The 15,127-nt window shown below is 42.9% G+C and overlaps 2 protein-coding genes across 6 annotated transcripts in view; one reads left to right on the top strand and one right to left on the bottom strand.

The window, feature by feature from the left end:
* Positions 1–4,806, top strand: part of CEP95 (centrosomal protein 95) — a 42,406-nt gene extending 37,600 nt beyond the window's left edge. For all 4 annotated transcript variants that reach the window (XM_042916659.1, XM_042916660.1, XM_042916661.1 and 1 more), the window contains 6 exons: positions 422–591; positions 706–780; positions 1,818–1,970; positions 3,507–3,653; positions 4,144–4,215; positions 4,505–4,806. In XM_042916659.1, coding sequence (XP_042772593.1) covers positions 422–591; positions 706–780; positions 1,818–1,970; positions 3,507–3,653; positions 4,144–4,215; positions 4,505–4,681 — 794 coding nt within the window. In that variant the 3' untranslated portion in view covers positions 4,682–4,806. The remainder of the gene's footprint in view (positions 1–421; positions 592–705; positions 781–1,817; positions 1,971–3,506; positions 3,654–4,143; positions 4,216–4,504) is intronic.
* Positions 4,807–13,538: 8,732 nt separating this feature from the next.
* SMURF2 (SMAD specific E3 ubiquitin protein ligase 2) overlaps positions 13,539–15,127 on the bottom strand; it is a 116,931-nt gene continuing 115,342 nt past the window's right edge. For both annotated transcript variants that reach the window (XM_042917257.1, XM_042917256.1), the window contains 2 exons: positions 14,437–14,512; positions 13,539–14,125 (listed from right to left, as the gene is read on the bottom strand). In XM_042917257.1, coding sequence (XP_042773191.1) covers positions 14,026–14,125; positions 14,437–14,512 — 176 coding nt within the window. In that variant the 3' untranslated portion in view covers positions 13,539–14,025. The remainder of the gene's footprint in view (positions 14,126–14,436; positions 14,513–15,127) is intronic.

Below are 15,127 nucleotides of genomic sequence, written 5' to 3' on the forward strand. Positions count from 1 at the left end.
TGCCAGGGTTCAGTTTCAAACACTGCTGGCCTTCTGACTACATCCCATCAGACACAGACTTTGCCGCCCAGTAGGGCCGGGAAGCGTGTGTGTGACCACACACACAGCGTCCGCCCCAGTCCCTGAGTCAGCCGAGCAGTCAGGACGGACTTCATGAGAACCGTGTGTCATCAGTCAGGTCTCTTGGGCTTATTTTCATCCTTTCTGGTAGTTGGTGTGCTGGGATCAGAGAAGGAGGGCAAAAGTTAATGACGTACTTCTGGAAGTATTTTTTTCAGGATCTGAACTGTATCACTTAGATAAGCTTTGCTCTACCAGGAAGGTAGAATGAGAGTTATTGTTAAAAGCTGTCAGCAAATCTCTCAGGTGAAGGGGGGTTTGGGTTTTTTTTGTTTTGTTTTGTTTTGTTTTTACCTTGCAGTGAAAGTGAATGAACACAGCCTCTTGCCCCTCATGCTGGAGCAGTTTCCATTTCTCTATGTTTCTGGTGAAACACTAAGCAAAATGTGGAAACAGCAAATTACACAGGTTGAACAGCTCAGAAAAGATGCATATAGAGAAAATCGATCAAAGAAGAAACTCCAGGATGAAGTAAGTTACCTGTCAATTTCAGGCATAGGACTAGAAAGGAGAAAGGGGAAGAGCTAATCTTTTAGAATCTAGTGAATAGCATTATAACCTCCTTCCTTCCTTTCCCCCCTAAAGATAGAAGAAGCCTTAAAAAAGCATGACCTCCTTACTGTACTTGTCAAGAAAGAATATGAACATAACAAGAGACTGGTATGTTAAGAGCAAGTTGAATCTTATAATTTTGACTTTATAAGTTATATTAATTACTTGGATTTGTACAGCTGGGTGATAGTCCCACAGACTTACCTTTAACACTTGCCTGTGGAAGCATCTAGGGCTGTAACCAAAACTGATGAGGGGGGAAGGTGCTAGTATAGACAGTTTGATTTGGTCTTTATAGTAACGTAATGCAGATGTTTTCTTCGAGATGCTTACACTTGGTCCCACTGTGATCAGCAAGGGGCCAGGTTGTGGTAATTCAGGTCTGTCTCTACTTCCACAGCACCTTCGAGGTACCAGGTGGTTGTAACTTAGTGTTTTTTGTCCTCTCTGATCTTTCTCAGGTCATAAGTAGAGAGCTGAGGTAGCCTAGCACCTTCCCTTATAATGTGGATTGAGAACTGTCCGCGGCGCACCATCCTCTGTTGAGTATAATGGAGTGGACAGAGGTCAAAGACAGTATGCCAGAGGAGGAGATTTTAAAACTCTTGGTTGAGATAAGCAATGACAACTGTAATCCTAAACAGTTCCAGGGAAAGAAAGGGAAGCCATCTGAAAACAAGTATGAGTCTGAACACTGAGTTGAGGGCTTTATGTAGATGACCTTATTTCATCCTCTCTGCTTTGCAAGATATAGTCTAATTTCCTTAGTTTCGATGTAAATAATCTTGGTAACAAGTTTTGCTTGAAAGTCAGAATGCCTTTTTTCTACTGTTTTTAACCTGGCATCTGAGTGGGGCTTAGGTGACCCCCTGGTGGACATGGGGCGATGCGATCCTCAGTTCCACCTGGATCACCTGCGGCAGTGGGGGCTCGTTGGGGTGGCCCTTCAGACTGGTGATGAACCTACCAAAGGCTGGAAGTCTTCTGGGGGCCAATAGTTTTTCAGAACCTATGCCCAGGTGATAGGCCCCTGGCTCCGCAGGCCTGGCTTACAAGGACCTCCTGGTGCAGAACAGGGCAGTTAAGAATGCCAGAGTCTGTCTTCCTCTTGTCCTTAAACCTCTTTTTCCCTTTCCCTTTCCTAGCAAGACTTCAAGGACCGCATTCATAGGCAGAGGTTGACACAGTCAAAGATAAAGGAAAACCGGCAGCAGATTGTCCGTGCCCGAAAATACTACGATGAGTATAGAGTTCAGTTGCGTGCCAAAATGATGAGAATGAGGACCCGGGAAGAAATGGTAAATGTGGCTTTTTATCCAACCCCTGTCAAAAGGATGAATTTTACCTGTTACCTTTCAGGACGACCTTCTTTGTGACTCCTGTCCCAATTTGAATCCATAACCCAAATGCAAATCCTCAGGTGCTGGCTACGAAAGTTTCTTATTACCTGTGTGGTGCCTCCCAGTCTGTTGTCAGTCTCCACTGCCCTCGTCTGAACGTGAGCCCTTCATTCCCTCTGTTCTGCACTTATCCTCCGGGACAATTGCTATAAGGGGGTTGCGAACGTGTTAGAAGGAACAGGAATCAAAGGTGTGACTAGATGAGCTGGATTCCACATAAAATCAGAAAAGGAGTGTAGGTTGTTGTCTTAAGCTGAAATGCTTAATATTTTGAGAGTACAAACTGGTAGTAAATTTCATCTCTAGAGTAAAACATTGAGGTAATTATAGTTGACTGGGCTGCTACTATTAGCATTACTAAATGATGCTGCTAAGGCTTTGAGAGGTTAAGTAACTTGACTGACACCGCTGACTGATGAATGCGTGGCCATAACGAAAGTGGGCGTATCCAAATCCTTTGAATAATCTGTTTTCCTCTGGCTCAGATAACCACCTCACCCTCAGTTGTGCGCATCTGTAAATGCGCCATTTGTTCCTTCTCTGGCTGGGGTTCTTCCCCTATATACATGACTCCTTGAGAATTGTTTTCTGAGAGCAGTAAAGAATTCTGGGGATACAGGAAAGGATGCTGAACACCACTGGTCATTAAGGAAGTACAAATCAAAACCACCATGGGAAACCTCTCACTAAAATGGCTAAAATAAAAAAGGTGTTGGCAAGGTTATGGAGAAGTTACAGCCCTCACGCAGGGCTGGCAGAATGGTGCGGCCACCTTAGATAACAGTCTGGCAGTTCCTCAGGAGGTTGAACACAGAGCTACTGTAGGACTCTGCAGTTTCACTCCTAGATACATATTCACGCAAATAAGCTATAGCACCTTATTTATAATACCTGAAAAGAAGAAAGAAACTCCAGAGGCCCGTCGGCTGACGAATGGATAAACAAAATGTGATATACCCATAGAATAGGATGTTATGTGGCAATAAAAAGGAATGAGGTATCGATACCTGCTACAATATAGATGAACCTCGAAAACATGCTAATAAGCGAAAGAAGCCACATACAAAAGGCCACATACTTTAGGATTCCACTTATATGAAATGTCCAGGGTATATAGACCTGGCAAGTACATTAGTGGTTGCAGGGAGTCGGGGGGTGATGGAGGAGTGGCTGCTAATGGGCGTACGGTTTCTTCTTGGAATGATACAAATGTCCTGAAGTTAGTGACGATGGTCGCACAAGTCTGAATATACAAAAACTTTCTGAATTGTACCTCTTCAAAGGGTGAATTTTATGGTATGTGGATTGTATCGCAACAAAGCTGTTACGTAAAAAGCCTTTGTGAAATACGATCAGTGTAGCTGGACCAGTTGGACAAAATGTTTCTATTCCTCCATGAAAAGTTCAGCATTAACTTTACTTTTCTAACAACAGATATTTAAGAAGTTGTTTGAAGAAGGTTTACAAATTCAAAAGCAAAGATTACGAGACCTAAGAAACTATGCCAAAGAAAAGCGAGCTGAACAAAAGAGACAGCACCAGAATGAACTGGACTCCATGGAGAACTACTATAAAGACCAGGTGGGCTCGCTGTCGCTTGTTCACATCCTAATGTGCTTAATCCTGACCACGTTGTGTCAGAGATCAGCTTTGTATGTTTAATAAAAAGCCTCCATGTATCCATTCAGAACCTGTCCATACAGGTTGCACTGGTGATTCACAGTAAGCTAGTCCTTGACCACGGTACAGAATCTGCATCGCCCTGGTCCTGTTAAAGATTTTAAGGGGCACCTGGGTGGCTCAGTCGGTTAAGCATCTGACTTTGGCTCGGGTCTTGATCTCCCAGTTCGTGAGTTCAAACCTGCATTAGGCTCTCTGTACTGACCGCTCAGAGCCCACTTCGGATCCTCTGTCTCCCTCTCTGCTCTCCCCAGCTTGCACTCTCACTCCCTGTCTCTTCAGAAATAAACTTAAAAAAAAAAAAGATGTTAAGTCTATGAACTTTCAATATAAGAATTGTTATATTTGGGCTGTAGGTAAAACATTTGGTTTTTGTCCTCTCTGTGAACAGTTTTCATTGCTGGCAGAAGCCATATCACAAGAACGCCAGGAACTCAAAGCCAGAGAGAGATCCCAGGCACAGGTAATAATTAATAGAAATCATTGATTTATAGTTTTCAGAACTAGAAAACAACTATAGTACACGTTTTACGGGAAATGGAGAAGATCCATCTACGATCCAAAACATTTATCCTATGGTTAATCTGATAAATAGGATTTATCATGTGTTCATTTTACCTGTGACGTCTCTGTAAGAGCTGCTGCTAAATTCCTGCAGTTGCAGGGGCCGGAGCAGCTAGAAAGTGGCGAGGGTGTAACAAGGGTTGGGCCCGGACACACGTGAACAGCAGGTGACGTGAGTTCTCTTGCAGACACTGCATAAGGTGAAGAGGGAGCTGAGGTCGAAGATGGAGAAGGAGATTCAACAACTTCAGTGCATGATCACCCAGGATGACGACGATGCTTTCTTCCGGGAACTGGAAGCTGAGCGCTTCAGATCGCGCCTTCATCTGGCTTCTTTTCAGTACAGTAAAAATCCCTTCCCATGAGACCAGATTTTGTAAGTGAAGTTTCTGGAGGACGTTACCAGGACAGAGCTAGAACTGAGCCAGTAAACACTCTAAACCAGGAGACTCCTTTCCAAATGCTTTACTTATATATTCATTCCAGTACTTTTTATGACATGATTTTTTTAAATAAAAATTTTCTTGAAGTACACTGCTGTGAATTTATAAGTTAAGGGGGGGGGGGGCAGGGAATAAAGGCACACACTCTTCGTTAGTCATATTTGCACCAAAGCAGTTAGTTAATAGGCCTTGATTGAGCAGCAAGCTCCTGAAACCTATTGCTGTAGTTCGGTAAAAACAATACACATCTCTAATTCAGAAAAGTGCTGTAAGTGTGGGCTCGTCATCAGCAGTGGGAGCTGGGGTCAAACCTTTAAAAGAGCACGTGTGTGCAGGTTTTTCACCTGGTGGCTGGAAGGTGAGAATTTGTGGCCGTGGCTTCTGTTCGTTGTCGGGGGACGGCGTGAGAAGAGGCGGAGTGTGGAAAGCCAGAAGGCGTGTGCCTCGAAGGAGCCCTCGTGCCTGCAGGTGGGGAGGAGGCGCAGTGGACTGGAAGTAGGCAAGTGCACACCAAGCCTATTTCTGGCGTGGAGGAGGAGAAGACCCCACACCCAGCAGGAAGGCACCACACCTTCCGTGGGGAGGAAGGCTCCAGAGCAGTTGAAGACAGGGGGACTTTGCTGATCAGAGCCAGAGAATGGCACGGGACCCCAGGAAAGGACTGAAGGGGAGAAGAGAGGCTCCGGTTAGGGAACGTAGAGAGTAGCAATGGCCATGAACAACAACAGAGGCCCTGGGAGCGTGATCCGTGGGATCCGCTGGTCTTGCAGTCAGACATCCAGACAGCTGTGCTCTACCAGGACAAGGGAGTGAGTGCAGGTGAATGGAAAGGATCGGGGACGTGCACAAGACAAGGCTAGGTCTGTAAGGGCTACAACGTGAATTCTAAAAATGGTTATGAAGAGAAAAAATGAAAGTAGATCTGTTATCCACGATATATTTGAGTAAAATGAGCAAATGAAACTATACACCGTGATACTATTTTACTTTAAAAGCTGTGGTATGGGTGGATCTCCCATATAATGGAGTATGTAGTTGACCTTTGGACACCGTGGAGACCACAGGTGCCAAGGCCCCGTGCAGTCAAAAATCCATGTATACCTTCTGACTCCCCAAAAACTTTACTACTAATAGCCTACTGCTGACCAGAAGCATTACTGACAAAAATTAAGACATTGTGTATATGTATTATATACTGTATTCTTATAATAAACCTAGAGAAAAAAACATTAAAATACTATAGTATTTTCTAGTACTGTACAAAAAAATTCATGTATAAATGGACCCAGGTAGTTCAAGGGTCAACAACTATAACCAGTAGAGACGTCTGGAAGAATAGGCCCCAAACATTAATAGGTGTCACTCTGAGTGATAGATTATACAAACTTTCATTCTGTGCTTAATATACTTTAATACTATTTGAATTTGCTAAAACAAGTATAATGATACTTTTATTTTTAAATATTACATGTTTTAGGAGTACTCTTAAGTTGCTAGTTCTGCCAGCTCTTTACCAAGCTAAGAAATAACTAGGAATAACCAAAAAGAATGGGTGAGGGAATTTAGCAGGAAAAGGATAGGCCTGCTAAGCAAAGGTCAAAGAATAGGAGAGGAGGACACATTGAAAGATGCCAACTTCTTTTCAAAAAACAGAAAGCAAATGAAGTGCTAACTCAGCAAGTAGATGGTTCCATCCGAGTGCCTGGGGAGAGGGAAGAACGCAGGAAACACTCCTGATCATGCATGCATTTGAAAATGTACTTAGAACTGCGATATGACGTATGAGTGGGGAGGGAAAGAGGCGGATTGGTGGAAGTTTATAAATCCTTAACTACCATAAAAGGAAACCAACCAGACGGTTTAAAATTAATGAGTAATATTAACATGTCACTTAGAAACATGGAAGAAACATCAGAGCTGACCGAATATTTGGGATTAATGCCATCTGGAAAGCAAGAGTGGGGCCAGGGGGAGGGGCGATGAAGGTTGTTTTTCTTTTTTCTTTAAGGTTCTTAAGTGTATATGACAAACTTTGTATGTTTAGCTGTGTATATGCATTACCGTATGGTGGGGCGCTGGAGAATTAGCTGCCTCCTCTGAAAAACATGGGAAGGAAAAGGAAGAACCAGCGTGGAGGTCAGCCAAGAGAACAGAGCGTTAGTGAGGGGGCTGAGGGTACAGGGAAAACTTATTTGCAACGGCAAGAAGCACCACAATAAAAAAATGAAGAGAGAATGAGAAGGGCACAGCAGACAGAAGAGTGTCATTAAAAGAAATGACATAAACTACCCGAAGAATCCAAAATTGGGGCTAGAGCTGCAACTCAAAAGATCTGTTAAAATCACAAATCTAGACGTGCTGAAACCTGTTTTATCTGGCATTCTCAGCCATTCAAACCTTACCCAGCTAATTGGATTGATAGGACCGATTTCTTCTTGTCTTAAAAAAACATGAAACTCCTCTGCCTTTAAAACTTTGTCCTCTGAACAAACCTGGAAGCATCATGCTCCCTGATTTCAAACTATATTACAAAGCTGTTAATAATCAAAACAGTATGGTATTGGCATAAAAACAGACACACAGATCAGTGGAACAGAATGAAGAGCCCAGAAATAAACCCACACATACGTGGTCAGTTCATTTACAAGTGAGCCAAGAATATATAGTGGGGAAAGGACAGTCTCTTCGACAAATGGTGTTGGGAAAACTGGACAGCTCCATGCAAAACAATACATACGCAAAAATTAACTCCAAATGGAGTAAAGACCTGAACGTAAGACCTGGAACCATAAAGCTCCTAGAGGAAACATGGGTAGTAAGCCCCTCGACATTGGTCTTGATTTTTTTTTGGATTTGACACGAAAAGCAGCAATCAATAAGGGGGACTACATCAAACTAAAAAGCTTCTTCTGCACAACAAAGGAAACCAACAAAAGGGCAACCTATTGAATGGGGGGAAGTATTTGCAAATGAGATAAATCTGATAAGGGGTTAATATCCAAAATAGAGAAATTCATACAACTCAGTAGCAAAAAAACTATCCGAATAAAAAATGGACAGAGGGACTGAAAAGACATTTTGCCAAAGACGACACACAAAGGGCCAACAGGTACACGAAAAGGTGTTCGACTCTAATCAGGGAAATGCAAATCAAAACCACCTCACACCTGTTAGGATGACTGTTACCAAAAAGAAGCGTGGGTGAGGATGTGGATTGAGAGGAAACCGTTGTGCACTGTTGGCAACGTAAAATGGCACCGTCACTACAGAAAATACAGAAGTTCCCCCCAAAATTAAAAATAGAATTACTGCGTGGCCCAGCAATTCCCCTTCTAGGTATTTATCTGAAGAAATGAAAACACTACCTGGAAAAGATACACGCACCGCCTTGTTCCTTGCAGCTTTAACGATAGCCAAAATATGGAAACTTAAGTGTCAATAAGAGAAAACAGTATACATAATGCAGTATTATTCAGCCATTAAAAAAAAAGGAAATCTTACTATCTGCAACATGATGGGCCTCAAGGGTGTTCTGCTAAGTGAAATAGGTCAGAAATACAAATACCTAAAAACCAACGAAACGGAGCTCATAGAACCAGAAAAAAGGTTGGTGGTTGCCAGAGGTGGGGGACAAAATGGGTGAAAGGAATCAAAAAGTACAAACTTCCAGTTATAAAATAAATTAAGCCGGGGCGCCTGAGTGGCTCAGTCGGTTAAGTGTCCGACTTCAGCTCAGGTCATGATCTCGCGGTTCACAGGTTCCAGCCCTGCGTCGGGCTCTGCTGACGGCTCGGAGCCCAGAGCCTGCTTCGAATTCTGTGTCTCCCTCTCTCTCTGTGTCTCCCTCTCTCTCTGCCCCTCCCCCGCTCGTGCTCTGTCCCTCGCTTTCAAAAATAAACATTTAGAAATTTTTTTTTTTTTTAACATTTTATTTTTGAGACAGGGAGAGACACAGCATGAACAGGGGAAGGTCAGAGAGAGGGAGACACAGAATCTGAAACAGGGTCCAGGCTCTGCGCTGTCAGCACAGAGCCCGACGCGGGGCTCAAACTCACGGACCGTGAGATCATGACCTGAGCTGAAGTCGGCCGCTTAACCGACTGAGCCACCCAGGCACCCCTAGAAATTTTTTAAAAATGAATAAGCCACAGGGATTAATGTACAGCATGGCGACTATAGTTAATATTGTATTGCATATTTGAAAGTTGCTACTGGGTCTTAAAAGTTCTCACCACAAAAAAATTTGTATGTGGTGACGGATGTTATACTAGACGTTACCGTGGTGATCATTCCGTATCTATACACACACCAAATCAGAAAGCTGTACAGCTGAACCTAACATTACAGGTCAGTTATACCTCAATTAAAGATAAAAAATACTTTGCCCGTCTGGTCTCGCTCCTGCACCTGGCCGCGCCGGCATCATCTCCGGGAGAAGTGAGCGTCTGAAAGGTGGAGTCTGATGTGCGTCTTCACTCCCAGTTCCTGTGTTGAAAGTCAGAACACTTCGCGAACACCTGGCGGGGGGCGGGAGGGGGGGTGCGGGCAGGAGAAACACCCTGGAAGGGTCCCTCACCCACCCGGTGGGGTTTACAGCTCATATTATAGACTAATGTGAATCTAGATAAACCGTAGCCCAAATACCCGCAAAAGTATGCGATCGGCAACCATTGAGCACATTACCCTGGAAACGTAGCCAACTGTATAATGAACACAAACACAAGGAAGAAGCCATATCCCCCGCAGCTGGCACAGAGCCTGACACGTAGTAGGAGCACAGTAGGTATCTGCTGAATGAACAGAAATGTCTGTGCAAATACCTAATAAAATGTAATCGTAAAATCTGGCTTGTCCAGTTTGCTAGGAGTGTTAACATAGGAATGTAACCTTTTTCTGTAGAATTACCTCGATCCCGTTAGGAGGCTCTTGTTCTGTTTTATATATCCTAACTAAGCGTTTGGGATATAAAATACAAACAAATGCAGTGGGTACCAAGGTTACGCTTCGTTATAATGAAGAGACGAAGCTTCTAGGTCGCCCCACAGCAGAAAAACGGAACACATACCAAATCAAACTTCTGGGTAATTTACAGATTATAAAAATACTAAAATGCTGGGGCACCTGAGTGGCTCAGTTGAGCGTCTGACTTCAGCTCATGATCTCATGGTTCATGAGTTCGAGCCCCATGTTGGGCTCTGTGCTGACAGCTCGGAGCCTGGAACCTGCTTCTGATTCTGTGTCTCCTCCTCTCTCTCAAAAATAAATATTAAAAAAAAAAAAATACTAAAATCCTTACTATACTAACACTACAAATTGTAGATAATAACCAGTAAACGTGGCAATGTGAGACAAAGCAAAAAAAAATTTTTCAAAAAGATGTAAAAAACGGACACTATGCCGTCCTGTGACCTGTCATAAACCACTACCACTCACACCGCATCTCCCGACCTTCCTCTCTGGCCTGTGCTACGGAGAGACTCACACAGGCTACACGCTGCATGGAAAACATCGCACCCGTTCCTTTTTCCACCCATATATTTAGTGGACTTTCATCCACTATCATTTGTAGAGTTGTGGATCACGATCCTTAAGGTCTTGGTTTCTCGGAAAAATGTAATTGGTTTCTCCTTTTCATTTCGAGGATTTGACCGCTCAACGCCACGGGAGCAAATGAGGCCCCCCAGGGGCCCGGACAGGCACGGTCACGGGATGGCTCGCTCCCCAGCGAGCCCAGGGCAGCCTCAGACACCCAGCTCCACACGGCCTCCCAACGGCTCCTGCCAGCCCACCGACGTGCCGCGGCAGGAGCACACCAGCCCCTTCCCCGCTCTACCTGGAGACACGGGGGGTCCCGGGCGCTCCGGAGCGCTGCAGCGCGACATGGGCCACAACTAAGGCAGGCACGTGAATCCCCTTAAACTCCTCACTTGATGCCTCATACGCTGTCACTCTTTGCAAAGCCAGTCGTGAAGCTTTTTTGTCCAAAGCAATTCATTATAAACTCCGTATTCTTTAAAAACTTCGATGCTGTGACAGTGCAAACAGCATTCATTTTATTGCTCGACTTCGGCATGGGCACATACATAGTTAATTTTTAAAAACCATTTATACAGATGTTATTGATAAAGCTCATGTAACAACGGAGTGAAAATACAAAGAATATCAAAGCTAAAACACTCTGTAATAAATACAAGTACAATGAAACGATAAAACTTTGTTTTTAAAGTCAGTTTGAGAGAAGGAAGAATATTACATTAAGTGGACTAATTACATCTAGAAACAAAACAACTCAGCGCTTGGTACAATCGTCACCCTCACGTAAGAACGTTCGATACCACAAATGGCACCTGTCGGCCGTGTGCTGCAGCTGAACAAAACAGGCAGAAAAGAGCTGCTCTATCAAACCGTAACGACGACCGGAACAATCTCTAACTCCCAACAGTGCAACCAGTTCGATGCACTGGAAGGTCAAAGCAGACTTAGTGTTGTAAAAGAAAGCAAATTACCTTGGATTTAAAACGAAAGGAAATCTGTGCTCTGAACTGTAGGGGGGTAAAAAAAAAAAAAAAAAAAAAAAAAAGACGATAAAAATAAAACCCAATCAGGGCAACAAACTATGTGCAAAACAAAATGTACACTATACACAGCACTATTTAAAAAAATCAAGAAGTGAGACCCTTTGCAACAAAACTCACCTCTGTACTGCACATGAGCGCTCAAAAGTTCATACTTAAGCATTCATGATGGAAAGGCAGGGTTACGGAAAAGTGACCTCCCATACCGGAAATAGCACGGCCAGAGGAAGAGATTGGGAAAAAGCCCAGCTAAGAGGGATATGTGGAAATAAATATTCACATTAAACATGAGGTGCAAGTCCAAGATTCAATGACACATTGGGGGGTTTGGTTTGCTTAGCACCTATTTGGAAGAAATCAGGTAATCTCATTTTGAAAATGAAATCTAAGTCGTCTTTATAAATTATGTTGGTGATACCATAGACCGTTAGGGTGGATTTCTTTTAAAGCTCTATTAAGTCATTATTATAAAGTTAAAAAGGCACTCAGAAGCGATGGTATGAGCCTGCTTTATTGTCCATTATGACAGTAGCATTTATCGCTGCATCCGTCAGTCAAGATTTCTCTAAAGCGTTCGTCGCGTACTTACTTTTTAGAAGGTTAGAAGAGTGGGCACAATCATGCTGCACTAGTGCTTTAATATGAGACAGACAGACCCGCAACCAGTAAGGTACTATTGTGAGAGCTGAACACTGACCATCCAATAGCTCAGAAACCTTTTCTGTACATTTCAAGATGTTCTCAGGTACTACGAACAACGCAGCGGGGAAACACCAAGTGCCTGGGAAGGAAAAGGTCCGCGTAAGCCCGTTACCCCCGCACAGTTATGACTATGACTAACCTGCACGTAGCAGTCCGATCTGGCTGAATGAAATGGATGCAAATACTTAGAAACCACACAGGTAGTTCTCAGCTTTGTTTGTTTTAAACGGCAAAATCTCCGCTTCCTTTATCCCCTCCCCAGCCTCCCACCCCATGAAAGCTTACTTGGAATCCCAATACACAAAAGAGACAAAGTGGGAGCTGCTCTGGGGAAAGGGGGTAGGGGTGGGGAGCTGGCGGCTCCTGCCCAAGGACCAACGAGGCCCTCCTCGCCCTCTCTGTCCCTCCTGTCTTAAGCCAGTACTTCTGATGCATCTCGCGGGAACCCCTTGGCTCCTGGACACAGACTGAAAACCAATCCATCAAACGAAAGAACGCAAAGGACCTATCACTTGATCATTAAGCTGCAAAATTTAAACAGAGCTCTCTTGTTAAAATTTGCCCTTGATTCACATCGATGTAAGAAATGTATATATATAGTGCAGATTTCTGATAGCTGAATTTAAAAATTCATCCATGACTTCAGATTTTTTCAATCCCTCACTCCAGAACTTTGGCTGCCTTCTGGGTCACACACCTTGAAAGCCGAATCTGGAGATTTCAAAATCAGATGCTGATCAACACCCAGGGAACTGGGATTCCCTCACCTCCCAAGTGAACTCCCCGGTTCTAAAGTAATTTATACCAGAGATCCAGAATCACTATTGCTTCAGTAATCCTACCCCCGGCCCCATCCCATGCCCACTTTATTAGGTAAAAACAGGATTTTCTAAGCTTGCTAAATAAAATTTTTCCTTTTTTGTAATTTTAGCTGATTAAAACATCGTGAGCAGCTAAACAAAGATTCTGGATGGTTTACTTGATAGAAACTCAGACCGTAATTCAAATATAATATAAATTAGGTGCACTTGTTATAGGAGACTTTGGTTTACAGAAACAGCATCTGTATTAAAGATAAGCTGACCCAGCAAAAGAATGAAAATCCCATCCCATCTACATGATCTGAGGAGCAATAAAAATGCAGTATTTCCATTTAAGATGAAAAGTAAATCCAAAATACCTGATCATATTGATTCAAGATAAAAAATTAGGGTTTTTTTAAAGTCTCTTAAAAACAAGGAGCCCTGAATGCATCTTACTGTATCAAATAAGCTAGTAAGTTTAGACTAAATGGTTGCATTAGGAATCTGACAACCAAAATTATGTAGCTGTATTCCAGGAAATTCGTGCTTGAAAAAAATACAAAAGACTCGCTTAGGCTAGGTTGAAACATATAATGCTTTTAAAATATAATGCTTTGCTATAGAAAAATGTAATTAAACGTGTAAATGGCTTTTTTTTTTTTTAAGATAATGATTCCTTTAGCCAATTGTTTACAAAGGTAGAATCGTTCAAAATAATTTTATTTCTTTTTACAAAGAGCAAGTACAGGAACTGTTCGAAATCATGTATTCGATCCAAATGAAATGTGATGTGTACCGACTGCTGGAGTTGTCTTGATGTTTGAGAGACTTGAAATCTGTGGAGCGATCTGAATAGATTACCTTTTTATAAAAATAGTAGTAGTCTTTAAGTGTAGAATACTGCCTAACTCTGGAAATGTAGGAAAAGTCAGCATTCTTTAGGTTCAAGATATTAATTTTAAATAGCAGCTGAGTGTGGCCTCATGGCAAAGCATAAAGACCTCTTTTTTCCTTGAAAAGGAATTTCAAAATTGTCCTTTCCCCTCACAGTGTCCTAAACATTTTTTTTTTTTTTTTTGGGGGGGGGTGGGGCATTTTCCTGTATTTCAGCATTCCGGGCAACTTTGCTGAAAGGAGGCTGTCGGTCAGGGTATAAATAGAGTCCGGGGTAAATCCGTGAAGTTCATCATTCCACAGCAAACCCACATGTCTCTTCGATGGCCGTTAGCAGCTTTTCGTATAACTTTTCATAGCTTTCATAGGGCGGAATGTCTATTCGATTGAAGCTGGAAATAAGCACATCAGATATAACGCAGTTTATTCAAAGTCAGCAAACTGGCCTCCTAAGTGTGTACTAATACGGTCATATCACTTTTTGTGACACGCAGAAAATTACAAAAAAAGGCTGTATTTCTCTAAAGTAGAAACTGCCACTTTTGGGTTTTCCTACCAATTTCTGAATAATCTTAAATCACTTAAAAACTGCTTATCATTCCTTTTAGAGGTCCTTTTAGTAATAAGAACAGAAAATGAAACATCGGTTTAAAACTAACACGCACATACATGGAAGGATGGGAAAGCTTCAAAAATAGCTTACCACGTGTGGGCCTTTGGCAGGTTGTTGGTGCAGGCATCGATCTGGTGTATGGTGAAGAGTCGTGGGCCAGCAGCACCTACAAAACAAGTAAATGTGGGTCACGTCACCACACCTGCCTGCACTGGTCTCCCAAATCTCGGAAGAAAACTGGTACCTAAACCACAGGGCCTATGGATGGGGATACTGGTGACTCCACATAAGCTGCCAAGGGCAGCAGGCAAAGAACCTGGGTTCTGAAAGCTGGAAATGACCTTGGCAAACACTGGATTCCTTAATATGCTAGCATTTCATTTGACAAACAGTCCAGGATGGAAATCCTTCACCAACTTCTATCTTCTAAAAAAAATCAATGTGCCAAAAGCGTGAGAAGAAAAGTAAATGGACAAATCCAAGATCAAATACACACACACACACACACACACACACACACACAAACTCAAAAAGATGACAACCTAAATACAAATTCAGGTTTCATGCCTCAAACTTGGCCGAGAACAAAAGATTAGCAGCCTATGGAATAAATCTCAGTTAACGTAAGGCACCCCATCAACGGGTATGCAGAAATACGGCTTCACTTTACGCATCTGGGTAGTCGGCTAATGAGAGCTCTCCAAATGGGGAATGTGAGCACAACTCCAAGCGCGCTTTCCCCATGGACTTCTGACAGGTGTACTGAGGCCAACACTGCTGA

Source organism: Panthera leo, chromosome E1, assembly GCF_018350215.1.
Source record: "Panthera leo isolate Ple1 chromosome E1, P.leo_Ple1_pat1.1, whole genome shotgun sequence".
Taxonomy (NCBI): Eukaryota; Metazoa; Chordata; class Mammalia; order Carnivora; family Felidae; genus Panthera; species Panthera leo.